The sequence below is a fragment of the Sphaeramia orbicularis genome, chromosome 4, assembly GCF_902148855.1.
Source record: "Sphaeramia orbicularis chromosome 4, fSphaOr1.1, whole genome shotgun sequence".
Classification (NCBI taxonomy): domain Eukaryota; kingdom Metazoa; phylum Chordata; class Actinopteri; order Kurtiformes; family Apogonidae; genus Sphaeramia; species Sphaeramia orbicularis.
This window is the reverse complement of record NC_043960.1, coordinates 17,181,101-17,200,015: the sequence shown is the minus strand read 5'-3', so window position 1 is coordinate 17,200,015 and position 18,915 is coordinate 17,181,101. Positions and strand designations below refer to the sequence as shown.

The 18,915-nt window shown below is 36.1% G+C and overlaps 1 protein-coding gene across 1 annotated transcript in view; it reads right to left on the bottom strand.

The window, feature by feature from the left end:
• Positions 1-18,915, bottom strand: part of LOC115418349 (BMP/retinoic acid-inducible neural-specific protein 3-like) — a 123,329-nt gene that overhangs the window by 13,969 nt on the left and 90,445 nt on the right. The window contains exons 5-6 of the mRNA XM_030132775.1: positions 13,075-13,180; positions 12,399-12,635 (exon numbers count right to left, since the gene is read on the bottom strand). Coding sequence (XP_029988635.1) covers positions 12,399-12,635; positions 13,075-13,180 — 343 coding nt within the window. The remainder of the gene's footprint in view (positions 1-12,398; positions 12,636-13,074; positions 13,181-18,915) is intronic.

Genomic DNA, 18,915 nt, shown 5'->3' with positions numbered 1-18,915 from the left:
ATAATTTAATTGGAGGTTTTTTTGTACTAAAACAAAAAGAAAGACTTGGAATTGTCATTATTTATAGGTTATTAAGTCATTATTTTACTGGTCTGGCCCACTTCAGATCAAATTGGGCTAAATATGGCCCCTGAACCCCCTGGCGTAGAGGGTGCCAGTGGGTAAATCCACCAGGTTTACACTAAACTCTTCAGTAGCTTCACTTTTCTTTAACCTATTCTTTTGGGCTCCTCCTGGCCTCTTCCTGTCCTCCATCACCACCCACTGACCCTTCATGCTATTCTGTTGCCATATTTAATTTTTCCGCTCCAGAAAAGATGACTCGTGGGTCCAACCAACTTAAACATTTGGGAGAGAAAAATTCCCTCAGATGGTATAAGATAAGTGTCAAAATTATTTTTCCCATCCAACCGGCCCAAACTCGAGGTTGACATGAGCCGGCCCATCGGGAACCCTCCCCAATCTCCCGATTAGCCACTCTGCCCTTGGATGTAGGCCATGTAGGTTAGCATCATGTACTCTGGCCAATTAAGCTACTTTCCACTGAAAATACTTAAAATAACTCATCCAGATCAACTTTAATACTTGCACAGTCATATTCATCCGTTATGGTCTTACATCTACAGCATGTTAATCATTATATCCTCGTGAGATCCAGTTAGTACAAGTTTAAGCTTTTTTTTTTTTTTTTTACATTAAATAACTGCCTCAATTGGAAACAGCATGATGGAACAGTTTTTTCAGATACAGTTTTTTTTTATTTTTTGGAATGTGTTTTGCAGTAGAGAGCTCTTTTTTTTGTAAGTAAGCTGTGAAACCCTTGTCCACTACATATGCATCCAATTAGAAAATACTGGGATGTGCATAAATAAACAATTAGTGGACTAGTCAAAATGCACATGTAAAGTCTGAAAAAGTGTTTAAAATGTTAATGAAATGATATGATTATGGTTCACCCATGGTTGGGAAATTCACTAGTATTATCATTTTATTTTGGGTGGTGGTCACATGTTGATGATACTGTGACTAATCTACTCAAATAATCATGTGTAATAGCGACAATGGACTATTTATGATATAATTCATGTGCAAACCTTTAGCAATTTTTGCTTAGTGGTGTGCCCTGGTGCCTGTTTTTGTCTATTTTTGTGCACTAGTCTATGTGTTGTTGCTTGTTTTTCTTTTTTGTACGTCTTACTTCAGTTTATTATTATGTTCATTATATTATTTTATTATTATTATTATTATTATTATTATTATTATTATTATTATTATTATTATTATTATTATTATTATCTGCGATGAACTGGCGACTTGTCCAGGGTGTACCCCGCCTTCGCCCCTATGTAGCTGGGATAGGCTCCAAGCGAACCCCGTGACCCTAGTGAGGATGAAGCGGGTTCAGATAATGAATGAATATTATTATTATTATTATTATTATTATTATTATTATTATTATTATTATTATTATTATTATTATTATGTTATTTGTAAGCTGTTTTTTGTTTTGTTTTGTTTTTTTACCTGCCAATGGAACTCGAGATGGAAATTAGCCGTATGGTTATAATCTCTCGTATTTACTTGTAAATGTTCATTAATACAAACTGTCCCATTCTAAAAAATAAAAAAAAATCATTCATTCGTTTAACTTTAATTCATTGATGTTAAAGTACATGCTCCTTCACAATAAGTTCAAGCCACTAGTTTAATATTCATATAAATATGCCCACAATCCAGTAAATACAACTTAAAATCACATTCATAACCTGTTGCATTATTTTTCTGCTTTGTTTTTTTTTTTTTACTTGTATTCTCTCTCATTCATTTATGTGTGTTTTATATATCCAAGTCTTCCACAAAACCATCAGAGGACATTAAGAAAAGCAAAACAGAAAATAATAATAACAATAAAAAAAGAGAATTATTATAGAGTCACATCCTCTTTGCAACATAATAATTCAGTTGTAAAAATAAAAGAAAGCCTTTGGGGTTTTACCCACTTTTGCTATTGTAAAACAAAATGTTTATGGTTAAAAACAGCTGTTACTTTCTCCATTTAATAAATGTCCATTATAATTTCCACGCGTTGCTTTAGAGTCAAAATGGAGGACTTCATATCTTATGGGACTTTCTGGTTAAAATATATAAAACGTATAAATATAAAAACAGGACAATAAGCATTAATCTAAAACACACAGTAGAGGTAAAAACCTGTTCACAGATTATCAGGTTTCCTGCCATGGGGAAGGTGGAAACTGCTCATTGCTGTGGAACAAGACCATTATTTTATCACCAAGACAACGATACCTCATCCCTGGAAACCCAGTCTCTACCCACCATTATTATCTTGTCAGCCACTGAACCCAGAAAGGTAACAGTGCTTCCCTTTTGTGTGATTTTAAAAATAGAAGACATTGTCTGATTTGGAGGAGCACAAGTACAGGCACTGTGTGGGCATTATTAAAAATACCATGGTGAGTTGGGAGGGTAATGATGTGTATCCAGGGGTTTATTTGGCTGATTCTTCTTCAGACCCCTAATTTACGAGTTTACAATAAATAAATAATGAGCCTTGTCTTACGAGCCGGGATATTTTTAAGTAAACATTCTAAATTACATCCATACAAAGGCAATGGCGTAGATGTGTTTGGACCAGAGTGTTTTGTACAGTAGCTGTTCAGCGAATCCTCAGTCATATTCATACAGATTTAATAATGGTGTTACAGTAAAATTAACCCTTTATGCAAGTGTCTATTTTTGGTCATTTACACATACATTACAAGACAGTTCCAGTGAGGACAGTGAGTCAACAGTCTCAGGTTCAATGTGGTCTACAGGGTCTGTTAGGTCCACCTCTGCATGAACAGGGAGTGTACCTGCTTTGTTTGGTACCATCATGCTGAGGAACGTATAGAGAAAGGAAAACAGTAAATGCACACTGAGGCACAGCAGCTACTGATGTCCCTGCATGGAAAGTGAGCTAAATTAAGCAGAACATATGCACATTGAGGGTGAAGAGTTTTTATTTTCACAAACTTGCAATAACAATTTACTGCATGAGTTTAGTAAAACTGAATAAGCTCGGTGAAAACTTTTTGGAAACACACTTATACGCTATTGCTCCAAGTCTTAAAATGATTTATCTATATCCAATCCTTAACCCTTTATTGGGCAAGTGACTATTATTAGTAATTTCTGCATACATTAAAAGACAGCGGCAGCAAAAGTTCCAGTGAGGACAGTGACTCAACAATCTTAGATCCAATGTGGTCTACAGGGTCTGTAAGGTCCACTTCTGCATGAACAGTGAGTGGACCTGCTTTGTTAGGTACCATGAAGTAATGGTACTAATGTAAGGAATGATGTTCAAAGGGAGAATGTGGATGTGGACAGGGGTCTGGATCAGCACTTATGTCAGTGGTTCCCAACCTTTTTTGGCTGACCCCATTTTAACATCATAAATTTCTGGCGACCCCAGACATTCAAAATGGAGACATTTTTTTGCAGAAATTAATTTTTTTTTTTTTGATCATGTAATAATTTACTATACTATGTTGCAAATAAAAGTTAATTTTAGATGACATGTAGGCTATATAATGTATTATATATACACACACACATATATATATATATATATATATATATATATATATATATATATAAATAAAATCAGTGGCGATTTCTCATAGATTGCAAGGGAAGCTCGGCTTCCCCTAAAATTACAAAAATTAAATGGTTAAATATGTATGGTTGTGTTGACATTTCATTGACTACAAATGTGTTAGAACACGTTCATCTCACAGACAAGTTCGCTCAGAATCAGCTTTATCACGAATCAACAGACTTGATGTTGTTCACTTCTCATACATTCCCGTTGCGCTGTTTTTTCATACGATCTCTGCTCAGTGCATTTGCCCGTAGACGCTCAGCGTCCATGCACTTCAATGGGACTGAGTGGAACAGTTTTCTTCATTGCCTCAAAACTGGACGGTAATTGGATAAATGCCACGATGTTGTCCCGCCCCCGGATGTTCGGCATCTCTGGGGGTGAATGGAGCTGTGGGCGGAGCTCAGCTGGGCTGGATGCCGGGCTTCCACATGCTGACTGGAGGATCAGTCGAAAGGCTGATTGACAGCTATTTTGAAATCTACTCCTTCACTTGACACAGTTCAGTTTAATACCGTCGCACATTCTGCTGTGAAATCGAGAGAGAAACCACTACGAAATTACTTGTTCATTTCTTGCACCGTAAATAAAACACACTCATTTTACTAACTTGTTTCAATTTAACATAATTTCAACGTTTTCTTGTTTACTTGGTACGATAAGGTCACTGACCATTTTCTTAAAATGGAACGGAGGGCCGAATTTATGTTTAAATAACTCAACCATTTTTTTTTTATGTAAGCCGAAAATGAGCTTCCCCTCTCTGAAAGACGAGCAGCCACCACTGATTTTATACATATATATATATATATATATATATATATATATATATACATCCTATAACACACTGAAGTTTATATTTCAGAGTATTTATGAGTTCCCTATAAAGGGTTAAAGCTTCGTAATAGACTGTATTTTGTGTCAAAAGGTAGTAAAACTAAGCAGATGACTATATTTAAATGCACACTTACTTCCAGCTATGGAATATCAATTAAAACACATCATACTGAGTGAAAGCTGGAAGCAAATCATGTCAGGCATCAGCTGACTGTGAAACCTCATTTAACAGTAGAAATCATGAATATTTATTTCTTTACTAATGTTGTTCTTGAGTAAATCAATATACAAGTGTATCCCCAAGGGTTTCGAGGGAACTTGCTTGTTTTTTTGTTTTTTTTAATTAAATACAGTACTGCAACTTGAGTTTCTCAGGGCACCTTGCTGCTTAAGTTATTGCCAGCTGTGTGCTAATCAAGTTGCCCTTCGTACAGGAGTGTGTAGTCTGTAATAACAGTCAGCCAGCAAGGTGCAAACCAAACGGCCTAAAGCAGAGCTGAGAAAGTCTGGCCTGTTTGCCCTTTAAGCCTGTGGCTGCAGCTCAGAGTTACAACTTCTATAAGAACATGAGGGCATTAAACTGAGCTCTGCTGAACGATACAGGAACCTATATGATATACAACCCCTGCAAGAATGAAATATGTGTGCCGATGGTCTTAATGTGGGGCAAAAACTGTGCATATTAATGAGTGAAACAACTTGTCTTAAAACTTTAACCCATAAAGACCCAGTGCTACTTTCGTGTCAGTTCCTAAATGATTTTTTTCCTATATTTAACCTTTCTTAAGCAATTTATCATCATGTATTATAATATTATCGTCTGTATTTTGTGTTTTTTCAGTGAAAATCATGTATTTTTCCAAATTTAATTTACTAATCATGTAGATTTTCATAAAAAGCTCAAATTAAAATATAAATATCAGAGTAAATTTAACCCATAAAGACCCAGTGCCACTTTTGTGTCAGTTTGCAAATGATTTTTTTTTTCTATATTTTACCTTTCTTAAGTGATTTATCATCATCTACTATAATATTATTGTCTGAATTTTGTGTTTTTTCAATAAAAATCAAGTATTTTCCCATATTTAATTTACTGATCATGTAGATTTTCACAAAAAGCTCAGATTGAAATTGAAATATGAGAGTAAATTTAACCCATAAAGACCCAGTGCTACTTTTGTGTCAGTTCCCAAATATTTTTTTTCTATATTTAACCTTTCTTCAGCCATGTATGATCATTTGTTATTTATTATAATATTATCATCTGTATTTTATGTTTTTTCAGTGAAAATCGTGTATTTTCCCATATTTAATGTATTGATGAGGTCGATTTTCATAAAAAAACTCAGATTAAAATTGAAATATGAGAGTAAATTTAACCCATAAAGACCCAGTGCGACTTCTGTGGCAGTTCCCAAAGGAATTTTTCCCTATATTTAACCTTTCTTAAGTGATTTACCACCATTTATTGTCATATTATCATCTTTGCTTTGTGTTTTTTCAGTGACAGTCACATATTTTCCTATATTTAATTCACTGATCATGTCGATGTTCATTAAAGCTCAGATTAAAATTGAAGGTTATTATGTCAAAAACAGAGAAAACTGAGAAAATGTGGCTTTTACAGCAAAGATATCAATAACCGAATGTAAAAACAGGTGTGTCCATTCACTGTCATTGATCCAACTCCATGGGTTTTACTGGTGAGTCAATGTTGTAGAAGATGACGGTGTTTCTATGTTCACTATGGAGCTTCAGAACGTCAAATAGGTCATATCTGATGACCATGAAAAGAGGAATAACTGTATTTTACACCAATTATTTACATGTATTGATAGGATTAGTGGATCAACAGGGATTAGACAGTTTAGATGAGTAGATGTTTGGGTCTTTATGAGTTAAAAACATTATTGTGTGCTTATCCTGACTGTGAGGACTCTAAAGGATGAGACTGGCAAATAAAAGCAGGTTTAACAGACTATTAAAGCATTGCATCGTGGTTACCTCAGCCTGTATGCTGTTTACAGAGTACACCAAGTATAGTTAGTGTCTGTCAGCTTCTCCACCACTACGGAAAAAAAACAAACAAACTCATTTGACTGTAGTATTGACAACCTTGTCACATCTGTGAATATTTCTTTGGACATTAAGATCTAAAGCATATGGAGTCTCAGTAAATGCAGGCTCAGAGTTGTTTAGATGTGGAGGAGCAGATTTGACAGTGTAAATGTGTTATATGAATCAAGATGTAAGAGATTTATCAGCTGTGATTTTGCTCCACAGAGTCTCTTAGATTAGACTGAACATGAAAGTTGGACTGCGACGTTATAATACTGCTAGACATGATTGTTTATGATAAGATGAAGTTCATTTTTCGTGATGAACATAAAATTTGTCAAATAAAAAAACGGAAAATCTGAGTCTGAAATATGAGTGTGTGTATACGACTTCAGAAGCAGATTTTTTTTTATGTGTCTTTACTGTGAAGTTATTTTACTGATTGCTGAGTGATTATGGAGTTTAACTAAATGCAATTACTGTACTTTTCTGTCAAAAAGCACATATAGTTACAGTCTTCTGTCACAGGATTTCTTCCTTCTTTCTGTCCCAAACATCCAGACTGAACCATGAAAAAGTCCATTAAATCTGCTGTTCCTTCTGCTTGGAATCAGTTACAAGATGATCTGAGATTTAAGGAATATGGAATAATTCAGATATAGACGCAGAAACATTAGGCTGTAGGTGTTTTACCTAATCTACTTCCTTGCATTGATAGTTTAATATTATCCTCGTATTTTTGCATGTTGTCTGTACATGTATGCGTGAATTCGACCCAGTCTATCACCTGGTTAATGCTGCTGCTTCAGAATATTCCTGTAAAATCGATGTTTAATCTCAATTAGTGTTTCTTGGTTAAATAAAAGTTAAATAGGTTTTTCTGGTAAAGGTTCATACCGCCTTCCAAGTACAACTGTGTAAGTTATTCATTTATCAGACAGGGGCAGTTGTTTACAAGGACAATGAACAGGGACGATAGTGATGACAGCAGGGGGCGTAAACCCTCCCTGCTGTCTGCAAATCCTCCTGAGCAGCCTATAAGACATGTCACAGCAATGTCATGTGACACTTATGACGAAGGCTACAGGAAGTAGTTGAAACCACTTACACAGGAAATAGATTTTATTTATCCACACTTTTTCAGTATTTATACTGTATATGTTAAAAAAAAAAAAAAAAAAAAAACATAACGTGCCCGCACTTGAAAACCCTCAGACTTCAGTTCATGCCATTGTTTCTCAACCTTTCTTGAATCAAGTCCCACTAATAGCATCATCAGCGATGTGCCAGACCCCACCACCACGGACATCAATCCGTCCTCAATCCAGACCTAATTCTACAAGTAATGTGATGGACAGACGGACGGCGAACTGATGACAATACCCTACGGTGAGGGCCAAGGGTGAAAACTACAAAACTTTCAGACTGTTTTAATTATATATTACTACTTTTACACTACGGATGCACCGATTCCGATACAAGTGTCGGGCATCGGCTCCGATACTCAGTGTGCGTACTCATATTCGTAAAAGTAATCCGATACAACCGCACCGATACCAGTTACGGCCATGTGACATTCACAGTTCAGTGCAGCAGGTACGAGGAGGAGGAATAATGTGTGGGGAGTGTGAAGAGTGTGGAGATTTTTCAAAATAAATGACGGTGATAAAAGTAACGCTGACTTCAAGTAACGTTAAAGACACAGACAGATACGGACGCAGCGTTCTGTCCGTCCTCTGCACACATTCCATCTGTTTTCCAGGTGCTGGCAGATGCATACCCAGACAGAGAATACCACCAGGAGTACGGAGCGGTGTGGACCGCCACCAGCGGAAGTGAAAACGAAACTTATCGCTCATTTCTCTTTTCTCTACCTGCTGAAGCTAAGCTGTTAAACCTTACCAGCGAAAACACTGCAATATTAGTATCACATTAGTGTTGCCTCTGTCGTCTCCATGTTTGTTATTACTGACTTTCTTCTACTCATAAAACTTTACTCTTCTTCGTGGTATTTGTCCAGTATGGTTAATTAAGAGTGGCGCCCCCTGGTGGATTAATTGAGAAACACTCATTCCAACACATTAAATGTCAGTAACAGCACTTTGTTCCAGTCAGACTAATGACAACGACAATAAAGCACATTTACAAAAGGAACTAATAACTGGAATGGGATTATTAAGTACTCAGATTGGTACTCGGTATTGGCAAGTACTTAAATGTAAGTACTCATACTCATACTCGGTCTGGAAAAAAGTGGTATCGGTGCATCCCTATTTTACACAATTTGTCCTGTGAGTCACCTTGAATATACTTGTGCATTTACTTGTGTAATCTGCTTCACAAATAAGAGTTTTCCTTTAATTAACTGTTTTTATAGTGGTTAGTTCAGTTTAGTTTTACAGGATGAGATAGCTCAACATTTAAATTGATTCTGTTATGCAAATAAGAATGATCAGATTATGACTACCCAATACTGGAGCTACGGTTTATACTATATATCTGTGTGTTTAGATTAAATCAGATCCTGCAGACTCCATTGTATCATCCTTAGTAACATTAAAAGCTCGTATCTTACTATTCATAGTTAAATCTAGGGCTGCACGATATTAGAAAAAAATGACATTGCGATTTTTTTTAACCCTGCGATATATATTGCGATATGAAAAAATACTCAGGGGGATATAATAGCTGTTTGGTGCTGACGTAAATGGTCAAACCAATTAGTTGTGTTTCGTCTCATTGTGGCAACAAATTGCAAGGCACTGTCGACACAGAACACATGTTTCAGTATCATCCTTCCTGTAGTCAAAATAATTCCAAGTAGCTGATGTTGCTTTTCTTTTTGGCACCGAGTCTTCGTTCACGGTGATTTTCTCTTGTTCGTTGCTTATTTTTCAATGTTGTTACCAGCGACTCACTCCAAACTGAGTAAGAATGATGGTGATTGGTGTGTGAAATTAGATGAGAACACGGAATTAATTTGCCTTCTACATCGCAGGACCTTGCGATGTGACTATTGCGCATACGTACATCGCGACGACGATGCTCAAACGATATATTGTGCAGTTCTAGTGAAATCTGTACTTGTGACTTAAAGATTTCTATAATACTGTTAAAATCCAGTGTCAGTTTGATTCTCCTGCTTTTCTGTGTCACTAAATGACCATTAGGCAGCGAACGCTCTGATTGGCTAACCGAAGATTAACTCACACGGTACTGTGGGATCAGGTGCTGATGCGAGATGACTGTAAACACACCATAAATACATATGGTAACATGCATGTACTGGTAAATTAAAAATATATTCCGCTCACCCAGCTCTGCCATAATCAGCCTCGCTCTGACAGCAGCCACACCGCTGCACTTGCTCTTGATTGCCCATTTTGTTAGTTTAGCTTTAGCTGCTTGGATGCACACTGCAGCTAAAAAATGAGCAGTAAATAAAACACCAACGCTGCCCAGATGGAGAAGACTTTACTCTCCAAGGCAACTGCAAAACTCATGCTGTGAGGTGAACATCACCAACACGCTATTTTCTCACATATCCATGTTCGCAGAGCCAGATAAACACACCAAAAAGTGTAGTTTCAGCTAAAGTAGCGATATAATGTCATTGAAATAGCTTAACTAGTTATTTCAGTGATTTGTGAATGGGCCTTGTTGTAACAAATTCTTTCATATTAATCAGAATACTCCTCTAGAAGGGTCTTATAGCCCCAGACTTTTTAAGAAGTGTAAAATGTTCTGTACACAAAAAAAAACCTTGACGTAATGTAAAGGCTTAAAGTAAAATCCATCCACAGGGGAAAATATATATGATTTGGTGCGCTGAAGCCAGGCTGTGTATGATTGTAATTCAGATTAAACAGGATATTTTGACTCTAGGTGGGTCTCGATGCTATGTTAGTCCACCTGAAGATGGTCTGGATGTGGACCGAGGTTATAATAGTTTTGGATTTTTCATTATAGTTTAGTTTTATTTAGTTTTGACTTTTTTTTTTCTCTAATTCAGTTAATTTTAATTTGTTCTTAGAGCATGTTTGCTAGTTTTTATTAGGTTTCATTTTTGTCTAAATGCTTAGTTTTCGTTTAGTTTTAGTTGGGTTTTTTTTTCATGTCTTTTATCTTCCTCGCTGTCATATTCAAAGAAATCCCACACAGAACTCTGCTGCTTTCTCTCAACTTTAGTCTCCATGTTTCCAGGTAGAGTGGGGACGAAAAGATGACTCTAAACGACAAGTGACGAGAAGTGACAAACCGTGAAGTGCCGTATGGTGCCGCCAGCTAAAACTGCACGAGCGAAATAAATCGATTTCATATCAACCCGACACTGACAAAGATGAAAATGAGGGGAATTTTATCCATAATTTTCATACGTTTTAGTTAGTTTTGTAAGCACACAATACAGCTGCAGTTATCATTTTTTTCTTTTAATGATAATTTTTATGTATTTCAATTAATGAAAATTTTCAATTCTAGTTTTCGCCATTTCATTAGCTTTTGTTAACGATAATAACCTGGGTCTGGATCCAGATTCTTGGGAAACCAGACACCTTTGGACATTTAAAAAAAAAAAAAAAAAAAAAAACGATTACACACATGCTACATGACAGTATAGATCCACTGTATGTTTTAATAGTCAAAGAACTGATTGACACATATTCACCCTGGTGGGTCTGAGGGTCTGCAATGTTAGTAGTCTTGTTAGTGTTTGAATTCAGAGACTTCTAGTGGATGAAATTACCTACTGTGCTTTTAATTTATTAAAATTCACATGTCGTCCTATAAATCATACCCAAACAACAAGCTAATATCAAGACTGTACACCGAATTACAAAACATTAGGGCTGAAAATACGGTTTATATCAAAGAAAAGTGGGAAAAGGAGGGCAATTTTGAACTGACTATGGAAGAATGGACTAAAATACAAGAAAATATATGGAAAAGTACATCTTCACTTAGTTGGAGAGAATTTGCATGGAAAAGTGTGATTCGCTTTTTTAGAACACCTGCACAAAAAGGTTCAAATGTAGATACATCATGCTGGAGACAGTGTGGGGTGAAAAAAGCTCATCACCGTCATATTTTTTGGAGCTCTCCCTTTTGGGAAAAAATCAGGAATAGTATTGACAAAGTCATGAAAATAAAAACGCCTTTAAATTTTGAGAATATGTTCTTAGGTAAAAGACCAGGTGGTATAAAAGGATTTAGTAAAACATATCTGTGGAATATCTTGTTGATTGCCAGCAAAAAAGTGATCACTAGGAAATGGTTGACAGACAAGACACCCTCGCTGGATGAATGGAAGGACCTTGTTAAAGAAATCGCTCAAATTGAAGAACTCACCTTTACACTAAGACTGGACCATGACAAATTCAAGGAATGCTGGAGACCGTGGATAGACTTTATAAATGCTTAAAAACAACATACTTGATGCCCATTGTTCAATTGCTACTCAATTGTTCTCTTTGTTTTGTTAGTTTTTTGTCTTGTTTTATAAAAAAAAACAAAACTATCAATGTATAAAATATGTAAATCTGGCATTGTAAACCAAATAAAAACTTGAATTAAAAAAAAAAAAAAATCACGTGTCGTTTATTAAATAATGATGGGTTTCTCTCCTCGGTTGTTTCCTCTTAATTTTGTAAGACACCACCTCAAAAGTTGACCTTAAAAGTTACTGAAGAATCCCTGTTAAATGGCTTTGATGTAATGTTCCTTTGTTTTCATTGCTTTACTGTCATCCCCCTCTGACACCCCTAACGGCGAGGTGCACTTTGCTATCAGTGGGAGGTTCACAGTCATTGAACGGTGCAAAAAAAAGGAAAATACTAACCTGACTCCTCAAAGTCTTGGTTGGCCACGTTCCAAGATTCTCGGATTTGCAATAAACTGGCTTCCATAGCCCTTAGATGCACCTCGGGGCAATTACACTGTGGGTAGTCGGCGGCACAGTGGCACCAGCAGTCATTGTCTCGGCACACGAACTGGCCCTCTTCATTACAGCCGATGTAGCTAAGAGCTGCCTGCACGAACCTGGCCCTCAGATACTCTGGCAGTATGGCCTGGAGGCCTGAGGCAAGGACAAAAAAAGGACACAAACACAGAAATGTCACATGGATGAATGAAGAAGCAGCGGCAAGTAGTCTAGGTAGTGCAGAAAATGTGTCTAAATAGCTGCTGTATGCTAGAAATCACTCACAACTGAGATATGTTTTTTTTTTTTAATCATGTTGAACATATGCTTGGCGTTAGATGTAATACTCCGAGATTCACTTAAACTTGTTTTTTGTTTTTTTACGGTGCAGTTCTGCTACTTTTGTTCGGAATCATTCCTCTGGATTTCACTTCAGAACTCTGCACGTATGCAAGGCAAAAAAAAAAAAAACTGAAAGAGTGATTGAAGCTAAATTCGTTCCGACACTCTCGTGCTGCAGTTATATGCTTGCCAGAGAACAGACACTGTGACAATTCCATCAGAAATTGGGGGAGTTCAATTATGGATGGCCAACCTTGCAAATGAATCTTGTTTTCAGGGCTCTGAACCAAAACGGAGCTGACAGAGTCGAGGTTGTCATAGTTACTGCATCCGAGAGGGCCCGTCCTTGTTTCGGTCACCTAAAGGGAGAAAAACAGAGGCACATAACAATAATCCATACTGAGAAAGAAACCCACTAATGGCATTAAATATACAGACATCGGGGAGTGCGAGGAAGGAAAAAGAAAGACAGCGCAAGACTAAATGTCATACAGAATAAGATTAACAACACTCATTCCTTCCCCTTTTGAGAAACACACAAATATTTTACACATTATTTACACTTCTCTGTTTTGCAAATCCCATTTAGGTTAATTAGTTTGTGAGCCAGTGGGCTGCAAATTGAGTTGTGATAAGCATCTCAAGAGTAAAGGGTAATGAGTAAGTTGTGGTGTCATCTGTCAAATTCATCTCTGCATTGTGTTTACGCATTACAATGCCCACTGACACCCATAACATGCTAAAATCCATTGTGATGCCAATGTAAGCATGTTCTATTCAATTATACATGCACCTGAGGAATCACGGAGTAGCTCGGAGAGAACTTTTACACCATCCCTGCAACATCACAGGACTACACCAACAGATATTTGATGAGAGGATTGCCAACAGCATCATCTCTGTCAATTAGGGAGCAATTTCTCAAACATGGCTTGACTAACACGGGTTAATACAAACATGAGATAAGAAAAATATATTCTGATAGATTTTTCAGCTAATTTAAGTCTTGTATGAGAGTGGACTGGAGTTAGGAGGGATCTTTTTGTTCATTTGGAAAGGACACATAAATGTTTCTTAACCGTTTCATGCACAGTGGTCAATCCAGTGGACAGTTCTTCTCCAGCTGTTATCTTATATATTCATGGGTTTACAGGGTGGGGAAGCAAAATTTACAATATTTTGAGGCAGGGATTGAAAGACAGTGTATGACCAGTTAGTTTATTGAAAGTCATGAGAATTTATTTGCCACAAGAAAATTGACATCATAGAAAATGTTTTTATTCTATGTGTCCTCCTTCTTTCTCAATAACTGCCTTCACACGCTTCCTGAAACTTATGCAAGTGTTCCTCAAATATTCGGGTGATAACTTCTCCCATTCTTCTTTAATAGTATCTTCCAGACTTTCTCCTAATAGTTTTGCTCATAGTCATTCTCTTCTTTACATTATAAACAGTCTTTATGGACACTCCAACTATTTTTGAAATCTCCTTTGGTGTGACGAGTGCATTCAGCAAATCACACACTCTTTGACGTTTGCTTTCCTGATTACTCATATGGGCAAAAGTTTCTGAAAAGGTATGGATAATAGTGTTAGGTATGATTATGACATCAATATATGTTTGGTTTCAAAACAACTGACGTAGTGCCTGCTGAGAAAAAAAACAACTAAATGTTCATTGTAAATTTTGCTTCCCCACCCTGTATAGTTTGGAATATCTGTACTTTACTCTTGTATTTTTAGAAAACTCATTTAGTAAACTTGTATTTACTCCTTAAAAAAAAAAAAAAAACATACAAGATGAACAAAACTATTTTTTCCTTCCTTTTGCCTTTAGGAATATTTGTTTTATGTGTTTGCAATTATGCGACAAAATCAATACATTTTTATCAACAGATTATTGTCAGTTGGAATAATGAACCATTGATTTTATTATGAACAGCCACACTGCGATAGAACTCACAAGGTGCGTTTTTTTTTTTTTTTTTCTGGCTGTTTTTCAAATCAGTGACACAAAACACAAAGCGCTGTCATGATGCGAGCTTAAATGGTGCTGCAAGTCATTGTCAGCTACACCGGCAGTGGAGCTGAATACCGAACAATACGACTACATTGTCAGTGGGTGCAATTACTTCAGTCACGGCCAACCATATCACCAGTTTTTATTCTCTTTAAAGGAGCACTTTTTGCACTAAGGCTGCGTGACAATTTGGTGAAAGAACAGTTTCCAGCAGATTTCACCTCAAATACTTCCCAAGAGAAGACCAGTGCGTGTACAGTATGTGTGTGGAAAATGGAAAAGGTGTCTGTGAAATAATAGTTTTAGCTTTAATATCCTGTAGTTTTAATAATATTAGGGCAAGAGGATATTAAATTACTGTGGTATGAAGGCAGATAACCTATTTAGTTAGCATTCCTTTGGTCCCTTGTAACCAAATAAACGCTTTAGTGACATGAAGCCAAACAAATTCGCATTAGTTGCTATTTTTCAGATCCTCACACACTGTAAGCCCGGATAAGTAGAGTTTACTCAAAAAATCTGAGGCAAGTGATTGCACTTAAATGATTTGAGTAATGATCAACTAATCAATTGGTTTAAGTAGGTTCAACTTTAATGCTGAAAGTATTGAACTTAAACTATTAAGTAGAAAACACTAAAAGACAAGTTATTTGTACTTTAAATCTGTTGTAAAATCAACCCCACTATCCAACCATTCAACTCAGCATTTTAGGTTACACTGACTAATTTTCTAAATTGCAGCCAGGTTAATTTATCATTGATCAACAACTTCTTTAAAGATAATCAAACTCAAAACCCTATCCCTGACCAAAATAGTTATGAAACTATTCAACTTAATTTATTGTAGTATGAATGGGAGTTAACTCAAAGTTATTTGCCAGTATAGGAAGTGCTTTTAATTTGGCAAGACATTAAGATTTCCATTGTACAGTAACAGTTTTACATGAACAGGAAAGCTATTGTTCTTCCTATGGCTCTGACTCATGGTGCAGCTCTACAAAAATACAAAAACAAACACAAAAAGGCAAATAAACACCGCCATACACACATTAATTCCAAATTAACACTAACATCACAACCCCGCTGAACCCCTGCACATAAAAATAACACATTTTCAACAACATGCCCAATACCCACAATGCAATGCGAAGATAAAAAGGTGTGGTCATAACTAAAACTTAGTGATTTAATTCCATTCAACTTAAACTTTTTCATACTTTCAACTATGTCTACAAATTAGTAGAATATACAGGGTGACAAAAAAACGGGAACTTTTTAACAATAAAACCAAGAGTGATGGAAGAAAAATATTTTATTCATAGTAATTGAAACCTTAAAACATGCCATTTAAGAAACAATGATGGAATTTTCATTTTTTTAAAATTACAGGGTGACCCAAAAAAACGGGAATTTTTGAAGTGCGTATTGGCAGACATGAGCAAGTGGTAGCACTGCGAGACAGTGACCTTGAGCAAGTAAACACACCCCCATTTTAGTAACCACTAGCGGCTGTGCGAGAATTGTTCGGTAACCGTGTGATCTCAAGATTCGGTAACGTTCCCTGGTCTCCTAGATCGCCAGATTTGTCCGTTTGTGATTTTTTCTTGTGGGGCTATCTCAAGAGTAAAGTGTACACGACTCGACCAAGAACTCTGGATGAGTTAAAACAGAGAATTCAGGATGAAATTCCCAGTATCCCAGCTGAGATGTTGCAGCGGTCAATGAGGAATCTCAACAGCAGATTTCAAGAATGCATTCGTACAGGAGGACGCCATCTACAGGAAGTAATTTTACAAAAATGAAAATTCCATCATTGTTTCTTAAATGGCATGTTTTAAGGTTTCAATTACTATGAATAAAATATTTTTCTTCCATCCCTCTTGGTTTTATTGGATTGTTAAAAAGTTCCCGTTTTTTTTGTGTCACCCTGTACTTAACATTTTATAGTAACATCGTAAAACTTCAATCATTTGTAACTGAAGCATTTTAGTAAATACAAATTCCGGGCTTACAGTGCAGAGGGTCATCTCTAAGTCAGTACATAGAAATGACCACCTTCAATATTTGTACTCATAGGATCATTGCTCACTCTGCCACATAATAACACCAGTGCGATGTAATTAGCAATAAAAACTGGTTTTCTTTCATAAAGGTTCATATGAGGGTCAAACTTGAGAGCCATGAAATACAAAAAAAAAAACTCACTAGGAACATTTTAAGTGTGATCGCACTTTTGCGCTTTGTGATGAGTGGGCGTGTTTGAAGCACCAGCTGGAAGCCAAAAGAGCGCTTAGTCTTACACACCGGATCCGTGTCAGGTTAATGAAGTCGGAGCAGGTTCGACCACGTAGGAGTAGCAAACAAGAAGAAGAAATCACGTGATATTCTGGCACATGTACAAACTCTCCAGCTTGTGTTCGTGCTGCGAGGAGTCTTTTAATCGAGGAAAGACTTGTACATACCAAGGCCTGTGGACAGTTAAGCCATGGGTTGTGTGTGCAAGGATTGTCTGGATTGTGTAAAAGCCTCGGTTTGTCTGAATAAACAGTTTGTATAGCAAACATCACTGTGTCCTTGTGTCTGGGTTGAAATAAGTTTCCATTTTCTTCAGCATACAGCACTTTGGAAACAAGAAGTTTAATGCCAACTCCTACTCTGAAGTAGAATAAAACACTTCTTGTGCAGCATCTGTAGCTTTCTTCTACTTATTGAAACAAGCAGAATGAACCTGTCTTGTTCTTTTTTCTTTTCTTTTTTTTAATAAAGTGCTTTCTGTGTGCCAGAAAGAAATGATTCTCTAGGACAAATACAATTTCTGAAGCTGTTCAGACACAAAAAAACAAACAACAAAAAAAAACCCACTAAGCTCCACTCCTGTTGAATGTGTTTTTTTTCCGTCTCCAGTTGGTTGATATTTAAAGTCGCTCTAATATTCTCCTGCCTTTATACAACAGCAAATTCTGGAATTGAACTTCCTGCTTTTGTCTAAAAAATATTGATATTCAACATGTTTGAGCAAATAAAAATAACACACAAAACGGGACAAATGACAAAAGGTGTTAAAAAAAAAACAAAAAAAAAAAACAGCTTGAGTTTTAACCCATTAACCAGAATGAAATGTTGATGCAAAAAGTCTAAAATCTTATGTTTTTATACTAGAGAACCAGGATATTAACACTAATTCACACTAATACAGAACCAGAGTATGTAGTATAATATAATAGTAATAATAATATATTAGTAATTATATATATATTATTATTTATATATTATTAATATAATATTATTATATTATTAATTATAGTAATTATAATAATAGTATAATATGGTTTGCAGAACAATGGAAAATGACCATATTTTATCTATTTTATATGTTTGGCATATTAAATTGCTGTTGTAAATACACATCTTCCCTCTGTATCCTATTGACTGGTTTTGCTTTCACATTAGTCTCTGAGTTTTGACTCTCACACTTCCACTGAAAAGCAGTTTTTACTGTATTCACAATCTATACTCATGCAGGGCAGCCCACTCAACGGTGCAAGAAATACGAGATGACAAAAACAGGCTTTACTTGGTGAAAAACCATATGTGAAAGTCTTCAGGTGGTTCAAATATAGGTTTAAAAAGGCATGTTTTTTTTTCTGTGTTGGCAGAAAATCATTGCATATAGAGCAAGGACAGCAGCAAATGCACAGTGAGGCACGGCAGCTACTAATGTCCCTGCATGGAAAATGAGCTAAATTAAGCAGAAAATGCGCACATTGAGGGTGAAGAGTTTTTATTTTCACAAACTTGCGATAACAATTTACTGCATGACTTTTGTGAAACTGAATAAGTGCTCAGTGAAAACTTTTTGGAAACACAAATCAAGAAAACGGAAAGTTCTACATTTTTCCTCCAAGTCTTAACCCTTAGGAGTCTGAGCCTGTTTTGGCCGTTTATGAGTACTTTTGATTTTGCCTTTATGTACCATATTAAATTTTTTTTTTTTACCATACCCACGCTTGTTTGTTTGTTTGTTTTTCAGCACAACTTCAGCTATATCATCAGACTATTATATTTTCATTTTGAC